This window comes from Ascaphus truei, chromosome 6, assembly GCF_040206685.1.
Source record: "Ascaphus truei isolate aAscTru1 chromosome 6, aAscTru1.hap1, whole genome shotgun sequence".
Taxonomy (NCBI): domain Eukaryota; kingdom Metazoa; phylum Chordata; class Amphibia; order Anura; family Ascaphidae; genus Ascaphus; species Ascaphus truei.
The window spans coordinates 56,313,340-56,326,625 of NC_134488.1; the positions used below are offsets into that span (position 1 = coordinate 56,313,340).

A 13,286-nucleotide genomic window follows, 5' to 3' on the forward strand; every position below is an offset into this window, starting at 1 on the left:
TCTCGTTCAATTGGAAATTCCAACTAGCATACATCTTCCCTCCCGTACCTCTAATACCAGTTGTACTCAGGAAGATAAGGAAAGGCAGCAGAGATGATAGCTATCATTCATTTTTGACCATGCAGGGCATGGTTTCCCTTGCTCGTCAGCATGATAAAAGATCAACCATGGGAATTACCGGTACTTCCTCCTCTATCACAGGGACAAATTTTTACCATCCCAAACACAGAGCCTGTCTTTAACGGCATGGAGGTTGAGTGGAGACTGTTAGACTGGAAGGGCCTATCAAAAAAAGTTGTTAACATTAATGCAGGCGAGAAAGGCTTCTACCTCCAAAACCTTCCATAGAATATGGCAGCGTTTTTATCAGTTTTGCAGTATCTAACATATCGTCTACTTAAATCCGTAAATTCCATTGATTATTGGATTTTTTGCAAAAGGAACTGGACCCAGGTCTGAGCGCTAGTTCCTTAAAAGTTCAAGTTTCAGCTTTCTCATAATTACTGGGTAAACCATTGGCCACACTGGATTTAATATCAAGGTTTTTTTTGCCAGACAATTAGCTGAATAAAACCTCCCTCTGTGGGATTTTCCTCTAGTTCTACAGGCTCACAAAGGCATCGTTTGAACCTGTCAAGCAGGTCTCCCTTCCAAACTTAACGTGGAAAACTATTTTGTTGGTAGCAGTTACATCAGCTCGTAGAATAAGTGAAGTACAAGCTCTATCAAGAAAGGAGCCATTGTTGGTATTCCATCAAGATAAAGTAGTACTTGGGCCAGTACTTCAGTTTTTGCCAAAAGTGGTATAATTTCTCCCCCACCCCCCTCAATTTAACCCAGGAAATTGTTCTTCCTTCATCCGAGTCCAGCAAAGTTAAAGAGCAACTTTTACATTCATTGGATGTAATGTTTAAAGATAGCTGGCCAGAACAGAAGCATTCAAAAAGTCTGTTTTTGTTCTTCCCGTAGGGAAAAGAAAAGGGCAAGCAGCTTCAAAAGCTATACTCAGTCGATGGATCACGGGAGCCAACAGAAAATCTTACATTGTGCAAGGCAGACAGTCTCCAGAAGCACTAAAAGCCATTCCACCAGATCCATGGCTACTTCGTGGGCAGCAAAGGTGCAAGATTCTTCTCTAGAACTTTGCAGAGTAGCAGTATGGACTTCCATAATCACGTTCATTAAGTTCTATCATGTATTGCAAGTGGTTGTGCAATCAAAAAATTAAACAATTTATGCATTATCTATTGATTTGTATGATTTATTTGTTACCCACCCCAATTGATACTGGCATGGAGATGCTCAGGAAAATAGAAAATTGTTTCACAATCTTTCCGTCCTCTTATTTTCTGGTGTAATATTCCATGGCAGTGCACACCAAGCGCTCAACCCAAAGACATAAGTATGTATTAATATATGTGTTATGTTTCAGCTATGAAATACAAGACTACCTGTAAGGAGGAGTGGCTATATGTAGGGCCTCCCACAGGTGAAAGTTTTTAATTTATCCTATCGCAGCTAGAAGGTGGGATTCATTGGTGCGCACTGCCATGGAATATTACTCGGGAAAAGAACATTTACGATAAGATATTGACACTATTCTATTTAAATGAGACTTTGAATAGGGAAGTGTTTGTCAAGTGTTTTCTTTACACTTGCTGTGCAGGCCATTGCTGAACACAGTGATGGCACAAAAAAGGGAGTAGCCAGAGGAAATCGAACCCCTCCCAAAGTCTAACTTTAAAAATATATATAATGAGAACCCTTAACATGTCACTGGAATTAATTCACTTTGTTCCTGGGAGGGATTGCCCCTTTAAGCATATCAGCTTATATGTTTGACTAATGATGGCACCATAATTACGTTGCAAATAAAAGAGCGCAGCTAACAATTTATCTGGAGCTTTGATGACTGGCAAACGGTCTTCTCACCTAAAAACTAGACACAGAATATAAAAAACGTACAAGGCATTTTTCTTCCATAGAAATGTAAAAGCTTAAAGATTATATAAAAATACTCAGGGCTTGAAAAACCCACATGTCCAGTCGCCTGGGATGAGTGGAAAAGTGGGGGTGACTTGTGGAGACTAAAGACAGCGGCGGCAAAACCTCTTGGCAAACAGCTGTCAATCACCATGCTGCTTCCCGAAGTCGCGCCCCGTCATGGCGCTAAGCATTATGCGGCATAACTACAAAAAGCTGAACGGTTATTAAAAGCTCTATTCCTGGAGAGGTTCTACAGATGCTGCTGTCTTTTCTGCGCCGGCCCTGTGGGGAACGAGTGTGGGTAGGTAAACTTTTTCGAGCCATTATACTTGATATAGAGATATATAAAATCACTGTCTGCTACATTTCACCTTGCCATTATTCACTTTCATCGTAGGTGGGACTGCTTCTTTAGTGATATGGGATTAAAGAAGGATGCACACTGTGCCAGTTTTTGACTTGGATGTATTTATTCCTGCCCATGTTTTTTACTTTCCTTTCTGTGGCGTAGTAATTTGCAGCAATAAAACAAATGAACTGATGTTGACCTTCTAAAACTCTGTACTTGCATATTCGATGCAGGTAACTATACCTTCAAAGAGTAAACAATTTGGATCATGACTATGCCATGGCGCAGTAAAAATAATTTCTGACTTTCTTTAGGATGTTTAACACTTCATCATTGGAAAAGGCAATACATTGCCATACTGGGAATTTATAATCGCCTCTGCAAACAACACCGCAACATTCTTTTATTTTTTTGAAAGGACGATACAACTGATAATGTATTCTATGATACAGTGGCGAACGTCTTTAGTCTAAATCGGCTAGATCTGCGATTTTCAGATTATCCTGGTTATGTGCGGTTTTGTGTCGTTTTCGCCCGGAGTGAACTGCGTTATTTTCGCGCTCGTGATATTAGCGTTTTATTCTCGCTGTCTGCAATACTGCAATGCCGTGTAAAAACTCAGGGGGGCGTTTGCGAGCTGTTGTCTTGGAAGTCTAATACCTTCGCGGTTCAACCTACGTCAGTACACCGTCTGTGTGTGCGCGCAGTAATTGTAAATTTGCATATTTAAAGTATACATGCATTTGCAGAGCTGTTCTGCTGTACGGTATGTCTCATTTGAAAATTGTTGAAACGCATAGGCGTGTACAGTACTGTAACAGTGTCACATTTCAGCATACAGTATACAGTGCTCTCCACCCGCTCAGGATAATTAACTGCACTGCAGGGTATTTTCAACTTCTTATCTTCTGTGCAATGCAGTACATCTCTCCCACACCATTCCTTTGAACGTGTGTCTGGTTTGAATCACATTCCTGCTTGACAGCAGGAATTTACTGCGCATGCGCCTGTAACTTCGCCCACCACTGCTTGCTTGCCTGAGTGACCAAAAAAAAATTTAAAAATTAAAAATTTTTTTTTATTGTCATTTTTTTTTATTTTATTTTTTCCATAAGCCTGCAAAAACCATCTTACTGTATTACGATATTCAATCTGTGCTGTACAGTAGCTTTTGACTGCGACCCTGTGCATTTGACTGCACATGGTTGATTTGTGTGCTTTTTACGTACTGTATTTGGGGGTGTATTATTATGATGAACTGCCTTTTGAAATTAAATTATGTCTTTAGCTTTGAACTTCATGCGCCTGTCTTTAATTTTTGGAATCTTGCCATTGTGTTTTGAATCCGTCCATAGCCGAGCTTGAAAGCCTCACTGCGCCTGCGTGTACGCTAAGCCTCTTTGAGATGGGAGCTAGCTGCTTACTGCGCATGAGTCACCCAACCCCCCCCCCACTCCACAGAGTCATTCGACAGACACCTCCACAGTCATTCATTTTCTGAAGTTAGTCATTGTGTTTTTAATCCGTCCCTAGCCGAGCGTCAATCGCCTCACTGCGCCTGCATGTACTCTAAGCCTCTTCGAGATGGGAGCTAGTTGCTTACTGCGCATGAGTCATCCAACCCCCCCTCTCCACAGAGTCGTTAATTTTCTAAATCTTGCCATTGTGTTCTTAATCCGTCCATAGCCGAGCTACAGTACAAAGCCTCACTGCGCCTGCGTGTAATTCTCTTTGAGATAGGAGTTTTGAGGCTTTGTTTACGGCAACGTTTTGGAAAATCCCTTCTCGAATTTGATTTGCACAGAGCATCACCTTGATATTATAATAATATTAATAGCATGTTTTTGTATAGCGCTGTTAGTTACAGTATACGTAGCGCTTTGCAGAGACATTTTGCAGGCACAGGTCCCTCCCTATCCGGTGGAGCTCACAATCTACTGTTTGTTTTTGGTGCCTGAGGCACTGGGAGTTACAGTGACTTGCTTTTTATGTACTGTATTTGGGGGTTGTATTTGGGGTTTATTGATCAAATTATGATGAACTGCCTTTTGAAATTACTCTACAGTATGTAATTTCTTTGAACTGCAGCACAACTAATCCTTCATCCCTCCCCCACGCACACACAAACTATTTTCGACAGACACCTCCACAGAGTCATTCATTTTCTGAAGTTAGTCATTGTGTTTTTAATCTGTCCCTAGCCGAGCGTCAATCGCCTCACTGCGCCTGCGTGTACTCTAAGCCTCTTTGAGATGGGAGCTTGCTGATTACTGCACATGACTCACCCAACCCCCCAAACCCTTTTTGAGGCTTTGTTTATGGTAACGCTTTGGAAAATCCCTTCTCGAATTTGAAATGTAAATCTGATGTGCACAGCATTGTGAGAATTGAGAGTAAAAAAACCATTAACTGATTCATGTTGTTTTGTCATTCATTCTGATACTGTAGGGGTGGGGGGTGAAGGGGTGTGGTTGGTGTCAATGATTATGATTACCAGGAATGTGAATAAATATTTATTTTATTTCATCAGGAACAAAAAAATACAAATATAAAAATAATCATGAATAATACATAATGCAGTCTTTATTAAGTTCTTCTGGCAGATTGAAATTGGATAAACATTTAGAAAACATTTGTAAAACATGGAGAAACATGAATTATGCACATTTATAAGAATATTATTTAATAATATGTATACTGTAATGTATTATATATATATACTAGCTGAGAGCCCCGGCGTTGCCCGGGATGTTTGTGGTGTGGGTGTGGCATTTGGGTGGGGAGTGGTCCACGCGGCCCATGTGCGGTGGTAGTGCTGCTGTGGCTGTACTGATGGTGATTGTATTGGTGTGCTGATTTGGGAGGGTTTGGTGCTGATGTGGGGGTGCGGATGTGGGTGTGCCGATGGGGGAGGTGCAAAGGTGGCGATGTGTGGGTGCTGATGGTGTTGATGGGGGCTGGGAATGGTGGGGAGGCGAGAATGCCAGGTGAAGGGGGGGGTGGAGGGGAGGTGAGGGGGGGGGTGGAGGGGAGGTGAAGGGGGGGGTGGAGGGGAGGTGAGGGGGGGGGTGGAGGGGAGGTGAAGGGGGGGGTGGAGGGGAGGTGGAGGGGAGGTGAAGGGGGGGTGGAGGGGGTGAAGGGGAGGTGGGGGGGGGGTGAAGGGGGGTGGAGGGGAGGTGAAGGGGGGGTGGAGGGAGGTGGAAGGGAAGGGAAGTGGAGTGAGGGGAGGTGAGGGGTGGGTGAGGGGAGGTGAGGTGAAGGGGGGTGAGGGGAGGTGAGGGGAGGTGAATGCCGCTCCCTCACCCGTCCGGCCGCTCACTCACCCGTCCGGCAGCTCCCTCACCCGTCCGGCCGCTCCCACGTGGATCTGAGGCGGGAGGCAGCTTGTTGTGGCCGCTCCCCCGCTGTGTCCCGGGCGCTCGCTCCGCTGACTGTAGCGGCGCCGGGGGGGGGGGGGTGGAGGGGAGGTGATTTGAAGGGGGGTGAGGGGTGGGTGAAGGCCACTCACCCGTCCGGCCGCTCCCACGTGGAACTGAGGCGGGGGAGGCAGCTTGTTGTGGCCGCTCCCCCGCTGTGTCCCGGGCACTCGCTCCTCCGCTCACTGTAGCGGCGCCGGGGGGGGGGGGGGGGTGTTTGAAAGCGCGGGAGACACGGGGAGAGGAGGACGTGCGCGCGGGTGTGGAGGCTGATTTCGGGGAGGAAGAGGCGGAGGCGGGTATGTGAGCCCCCCCCCTCCCCCCCCCCCCCCCCCCCCGGGTTATACAATGCTGCTAATGTACACCCCCCCCCCTACTGTGTGTGTGTGTGTGTGTGTCCCTGTGTCCCTGTGTGTGTGTGTGTGTGAGTGTGTGTGTGTGTGTGTGTGTGTGTGTGTGTCCCTGTGTGTGTCCCTGTGTGTGTGTTTGTCCCTGTGTGTGTGTTTGTGTCCCTGTGTGTCCTTTGGGCCGTCACTCCGCCTCAGGCCAATGAGAAGTGTGCGGGGGCGGCCCAAGGGACCAATGAGATTTCCCCTAGGGACACCGGACATCCAGCAGGCAGGCAGGCTGGCATGCATGCATGCAGGCAGGCAGGCATACAGTGCTTTCACTAATATAGTATAAGATATATATATATATATATATATATATATATATATATATATATATATATATATATATATATATATATATATATATATATACATACGGTATACATAGTAATATTATTTTTTCCGTCTTTATCTTGTTCCTCATTCCGTGTACAGTACAGTAGTTCATTGAGAGAGGAGAGGTTTTGTGTACATCAATACTGCTATTTATATACTGTACATTTTACTGTACAAAACAGATTAGACTGGACACAAAACCCCACCTCCCCCAGGCCACCCTTTTTCCTGAAACGACAAGAAAACAAAATATTAGTGCAGTTATGTGCGTACTGTATTATGGCATTGTGTGATGTGTAAGAAAAAAATTGAGCAGTTAGTAGGCAGTTACTGTAGTACTGTCAAACTAGTCTATACTGGAACTACTGTATACTCTGACTACTGTTAAATACTGTGTACTGTAACCTAATGGCTGGTGCTGCTCTCTCTGTAAACAAAAAACTGTAACTACTGTATACTCCGACTATTGGGAAAGAAAAAATCTGTGCCATACTTACCTGTATCATACTGTACATACAATACTACAGCACAGTACTACTTTCCTGATGCTTGCCCATTACGCACGATGACAATGGGCAGCACAGTGGCAATATATATATATATTTATTGCAGCGTTCCACGGTGAGTACATCGTTCCAAAAACTCATTATGCCTTTCAACAACTCGACCTTTTTGGAGGGTTTCGCCACTTTCCGGATATGGTCCTTCAGCTGATGCCAGACCATTTCGATCGGATTGAAGTCTGGCGATCTGTCATTGGAAAAAAAGGACAATTAGTTTAAAAGATACAGTACACAGTAAAAACAGTGGGGGGAAAAATGAGACACGGTCTACTGCACTTACTCCGCTGGCGTCTTCACCCAGTTGATACCGCACTCAAGGATATGCGCTGTTGCCGCGGTGTGCTTTGGATCGTTGTCCTGGTAGAAGCGGTGACCATTGGGGAACTCGCGTGGGATATATTGCACTATCTCAGGGACAATGTTGTCTTGGAAGAAAGCTTTATTCATGATTCCTATAGCAAGAAAAGAAAAGTGCTCAAAAAACTGCACAATAGTACAGTACAGTGCATACAGTAAGGTTACACTAGTAAAGTACAGTGCATAAGGCTACATTATATTTGATATATTTTACCTTCAAAGATGACATTGCATCCTGGTCCACGCCTGGAGATGGCACCCCACACATGCAGCTTCACGGGGTGTTTTGGCCGTGGCTTCAAAGATATGCGGCCTTTTTTGTGGAATGCAAAGCTTGCAAATCTCTCCAGCGACACAGTAGACTCATCAGTAAAGATGCAATCCTGGAAAGTCTCCCCACTTTCGATCCATGCCTGGGCCTGGACCACTCTTTTGATTTTGTTTGTGTCCCGTATCATGGGGTACGCTCTGTAATGACAAGGAATAAATAATTTTAGCGATACAGTACAGTTTCCTAAACGACACTTTTACCTTCTGTACTGTCCAGTACTAACCTCACACGTCCATATTTCCATCCAATGCTGCGTCTCATCTTCTTTATGCTGCTCTCGGATTCAGTCAGATTGTGCTTTTCCTGCAGAGTGTTTTTGACCCTTAATGCACTCTTCTCATCATTCTCCTCACTTATTTTGTCCATCATAAGAGTTGTCTCCCTACAATGTAAAGAAAATATATTGTTTTATTAATATGCAGCAATATAAAATTTATATCTAAATATTAATATACAAAATATATATACTGTTGTAATATAAATATAAATATACAAAATATATATACTGTACTGATATAAATATACAAAATATATATACTGTAATATAAATCAATAGAAATAACAATTATTAGATTTAAATTAAAATTAATTTTATTTTAATGTTGTATAAATATACTTACGCTTTAGTTACCCTTGGTGCCCTTTTGCGGTCTCTGTTTTTTCCGTGTGCATGATAGCTCGCGGTGGTTGCTGGCACAACGATGCCAGAAGTAGCTAACCAGAGTTGGATAGCAGCAATTCGGTGTCTGCTCGTGTACATGTCCTTAATTCGCATGCTGAGATCCTTGGAAATCTTTTTAACAGGCATTGCTGCGAGTAGAAAGAAATACAAACACAAGAATGTATATTCAATGTTTAGTCTGTGTATTCAATGTGCAGTGAATCCACAAAATGGATGGTGTATTTATACGGTAATGACTCACATTAGAGTATGCCCACTTTCAACACCTGTACCTGGTCGCCATGCATTAAAGGTTACACACTTTGCATAGCCCACCACTCGATCTGTATCTGAACTTGCCCTTGTCCAGATACTGCATTGTGCCACCTGCTTCCATAGAGCAACCCCGATTCTACGGACGCAGGAACCCACTCGCCTCTGCTGTGCCTGTCGAGCAGAAAAAGCGAAAGGCGTTGCCGTTTCCACGCCAAGGCAAAAGTGACAGGCTAAGGCCAATAAAGAAAACCTGCTGACCCCAAAGGCTAACATAGACGTCAGCCTTATTATGTCAAGAAAATATACGGTGATGTACTCTCGACGCAAAACGATTGGCAGCCAACCCATTGAACCCGCAGACTACTTCCTCCCATACGCTTCGATGACTCTGCCGCCGCTGTCACGGAAATATTCAGCCCGTCTTCTCCACCCCTCGTCCTTGACGCTGCCACCGCCCTCACGGAAACCCACAGGCCATCTTCTCCAGTTCTATCCGACGACACTGCCTCTGAAATCCACGGGTCACTTTCTCCTTTGCTCTTAGACGACTCTGCTTCTCGCCCGGAAATCCAAAGGTCACTTTCTCCATCCCTCTTCGACGACGCTGCCGCTTCTCCTCTACCGGATATCCACAGGTCACCTCCTCCACTCTTCGATGTCGCTGCCGCTTCTCTCCATGGAACCCCCATCTCATCCTCCGTTGCACCCATCCCCCCAGATGTTCACACGTCATGCACAAGAAGCGGCTCGTTAGACCGGATGCTGAATGGTATAACTGTGCATCTCCCCGGGAATTCTATTGTGCTAGCAAAGATAGATCTGCTTCTGGAGACAATGCTAAATGTGGAGCAACGGATGCTACAAATGGATCGACGGATGGAGAAGATAGAGGCTGACATAGTGGGCATACATTATTTGCTCGGTGTTAATGCCCCTGTTTCCCCGACGCTGGAGCAGGGGGGTGACATGGATGTGATGAATGGGACCTTCGACCCCCTTCCATCACCAAGCGCACCCCCTCCACCAGAAGATGTAGTGTACATGTATGCCGTTGAGGAGGACATGACAACCCCGTCAAGACCACGCCAGGAGACAACACGGCGACCAAGACCGGTGGAAAGCTTCCTCCCAGACAACCTACCGTCGCCTCAAGCACACCCACTCCCAAAGACCTACATTCGCTCGCATCGATACGGTACCCGACATCACCCTGTGCGATCTGCCACCGGCGCTCAGGGAGAAGTATAGGGTGAAGAGTGCTGGTGCACCCCACAAGTATGCCTTGTTACTTTTTAAGCACCATGTTCCCTACTCGTTGTACTGCGACTGGGCCTTCAAAGTGAACTACGACGGAAATCGCGTTAAAAAGGCGCTTCCTGCCAATTTAAGACGGAACATTCGGGATGAAATGCGGCGCTTTTATCCAATTACAGATCCTGTAATGAAAGGCGTTCGAGACTGCATTAATGGCGTTTTGCGCCATGCAAGGAATCGGACAATGCGGAGGACTTTCTGTAAGACCATACTGTTGTGCTAAACTGTATTGTACTGTACATGATTTGACCTGCTGTACTTAAATAAAGGAGATGTTGTTGTATGTTTTTTTTACTTGTATTTATACACAAATGTTTTAACTTGCTGTCCACACACACAGGACATGCACAATTCCAGTCCCTGGGGGCCGCAAACAGGCACGGTTTTCAATGGTTACCCTGAAAACCCGCCCTGTTTTCTGCCCTCAAGGACTGTACTGGTGCAGACTGTTTTGCACACCATCCCACTGTACAGTATATGTTTTGATTTGCCGTTCTTTAATAAAGGAGATGTTGCGTTTTGCTTGTTTTATGAATAAAGACTTTGTTTTTAAAACATGTGACTGTAAACCATACTGACTGACATAAATGTTTTCACAAATGTAGCAGTAAACCATACACCTGTTGATATTTTTGAATTGCTGTGCACTTAAAATGTTTCTACATTGTACAGTATTTGTAAATAAATGTTTTTGTACTTACTCCACCAATAAAAGAACATGTTGATTTGTTTTACATTGTTCCATTTGCTCCTTTGCTACTGTAACAAAATACAGTGTTTCTAGAATGTCGAGGCATACTGCACTGTATACTGTAGGCATGCTCAGTATAAGAGTATTAAAAAAAAATAGAAGACACGTACTGTACTGTACTGGCACTGTATACTGTAGAAGACACATAATGTATGTGATACACGTAGAATAAATGCATAGTTTTTATTTTTTCGGGTTTATTACACAGTATACTGTACGGCCGGAAAACATCAGCATACTGTTTCAGGTACAGTGTTTTATCCTAATCAATAACAACAGTTGATATGGGAAATGAATCCCTGATAGATGCTTCTAATGTCTGGGTGATGGTTGCAATATAGCATAAAAGTCCAGGAGAGAGTTAGATTTCAGATAAATGCATGTGCAGTAATGGGCTAGAATGCTCACCTTGTAGCCATAGTGTAGGATATCAATATAATGGTTCAAGAGCCCCACAGTGAGTGTGTGAAATGGGCACTCAATGAAGAGAGCACACCCAATAACTCAATAACAACGGCAACTAAACTGTAGACTCCGGTACGTGGGTTTTTAAATCCGATTCAGCAATGTGCAGGCATTGTTACACAAAGCAATATTATCCATCGAAATCCCTCCATTAGATGTTTTCTTTTCTGAGGAAAAACAAAAAGAAAAGTTTTACTGTAATGGTCAGCCCCCTAAAGAAGTACCCAGCCAGTCCCACCAATAATTTTCTCAGGGGCTGTCTCCTGTTCGCATGCGCCTACCGTCGATGCGATGACACGCATATGCGTTTCAAGAATGCTCCAATGCGCATGCGCCTAGCGTTCCACCAATTTTTCAGTATCTGCAGTACTGTACAAACCGCTCAGCCAATGATATTGCTTACAGGAAAATCGCTTGACTTTTGAATCGCTGATATTGATACTGTATTGTCAAAATAAATAAAAAAAACACAGAAAATAATACGGCAACAATACTCACCATAGTATTTCCCATTCAGCTGGCGCCGGCCCACTGCCAGTCCAGCGTTCTTGATCATCCACGTCGATAGTTTGCAGCGCCTGTAGTCAGCTGAAGAGGCTGGAAATTGCTTAGGTACATGCAAGCTTGATCGAAACTGCACGTGAAATCCGGCTCAGGCTCAGGGTTGTCACTGACGGTGGGACCGTCTTTGGAAGCCGGTGCTGGTGCATTGCTTGGCAGCGACTGTCGTTTCTTAGTTGGTTTTAACACGACCCTTCGCCTTTTGCCGTCATCATGATCATAGATACAAGAAAAAGCCGGTGATACACACCAATACCCTCCAACAAATTGTGGCTCAATACGATAAAAACAGGGATCGCTACATAACCTTTTCCTTATTGCACGCTTTCACGTATGAGGAGTTGGCAAAAATTTGTAAAAGTCATAGTTTTCGATAAAATACTGATAAATTTGAACAACTGTTGCCATCTTATCCTCTGTTGCATTATTCGCGGCCCATATCAAATACGCGTAACTTCTGTCGGGTTTTTGGAAAGCGGGCTGCACTTGAACACTCATGGCGGGCGGGTCTCTGGAGAATACTGTAACCGAAACTGGTCTTTGTCTTTCTTTAATATGAAAAGCCTAAATTGATACATTTTTGCAACCTCTTCCTTCAGTCTCAAGGCCAAGTTACAATAGCACACTGTGGTATCTTTTTTAAACAAAACACCTGCAAATCAACACAATACTGAAGCGCATGCGCATTACAATTCATGAATATCTGCCATCTGGCGGACACGCGAAGAATTGCAACCTATTAAATCCGAACCATTCTCAATAAACGCATCAACCGCGTGTCAGCCGTGCATGACCCGTGGCTGGGAACGCAAAACGAACGCGGCATGCTCCAGGTGAAGAGCGTCGCATTCCAGGGTAAAAACGGATGCCGAGATGAGTTTACAATCTGTTTTTGGTGCCTGAGGCAGAGAGTGATAGTGACTTAGTCACAAGGATAACAGTATGTTACTACTTTAGTTTCTTATTGAGGTGGCATTTCTGCTTTTATAATTGATTTGTATTGTTACATTTTGTTGTTGTATGCCCAAGTTTTATGGAAGTCCATGACTGAAAATAATGGTCTGATGGCCATTTCCTACATTTTGATTATATAACTTAATGACCTTATTGTAATTATATTGGCATTTGTAGGTGTTTAATGACATGATACCACTAGTTTCCTTGTTATCAATAGGTACCTGAAGTACTGCAAAGAAATATCGGCAATTAAAGTGTTAATAGTTTTTTATTGTTCATATATTTTCAATTTTTGTTTTGCAGGAATATCTGCATAGCATTGGAATAACTCACAGAGACATTAAACCAGAGAACTTGCTTTTGGATGACAGAGGTATTGCCTTTTAACATTTTTTTTTTTTTTTTAATAAACATTGTTCTGCCCCCCCCCCCCCCCCCTCGATTTTTAGCTGCAATTGTATTTGGTTGAATAGTTCATCTATGGTAAAAAATCTTTTCTGTTCAATGTTCACAACCCTTGAATTTACTAGCAAAGATACTTGAATGTATATTTCAAATTTCCAAGTTTGTC

General features: G+C 43.7%; 1 protein-coding gene across 3 annotated transcripts in view; it reads left to right on the top strand.

The window, feature by feature from the left end:
* The window catches only part of CHEK1 (checkpoint kinase 1), a 50,390-nt gene that overhangs the window by 19,855 nt on the left and 17,249 nt on the right, over window positions 1-13,286 (top strand). For all 3 annotated transcript variants that reach the window (XM_075604342.1, XM_075604343.1, XM_075604344.1), the window contains exon 5: window positions 13,019-13,088. In XM_075604342.1, coding sequence (XP_075460457.1) covers window positions 13,019-13,088 — 70 coding nt within the window. The remainder of the gene's footprint in view (window positions 1-13,018; window positions 13,089-13,286) is intronic.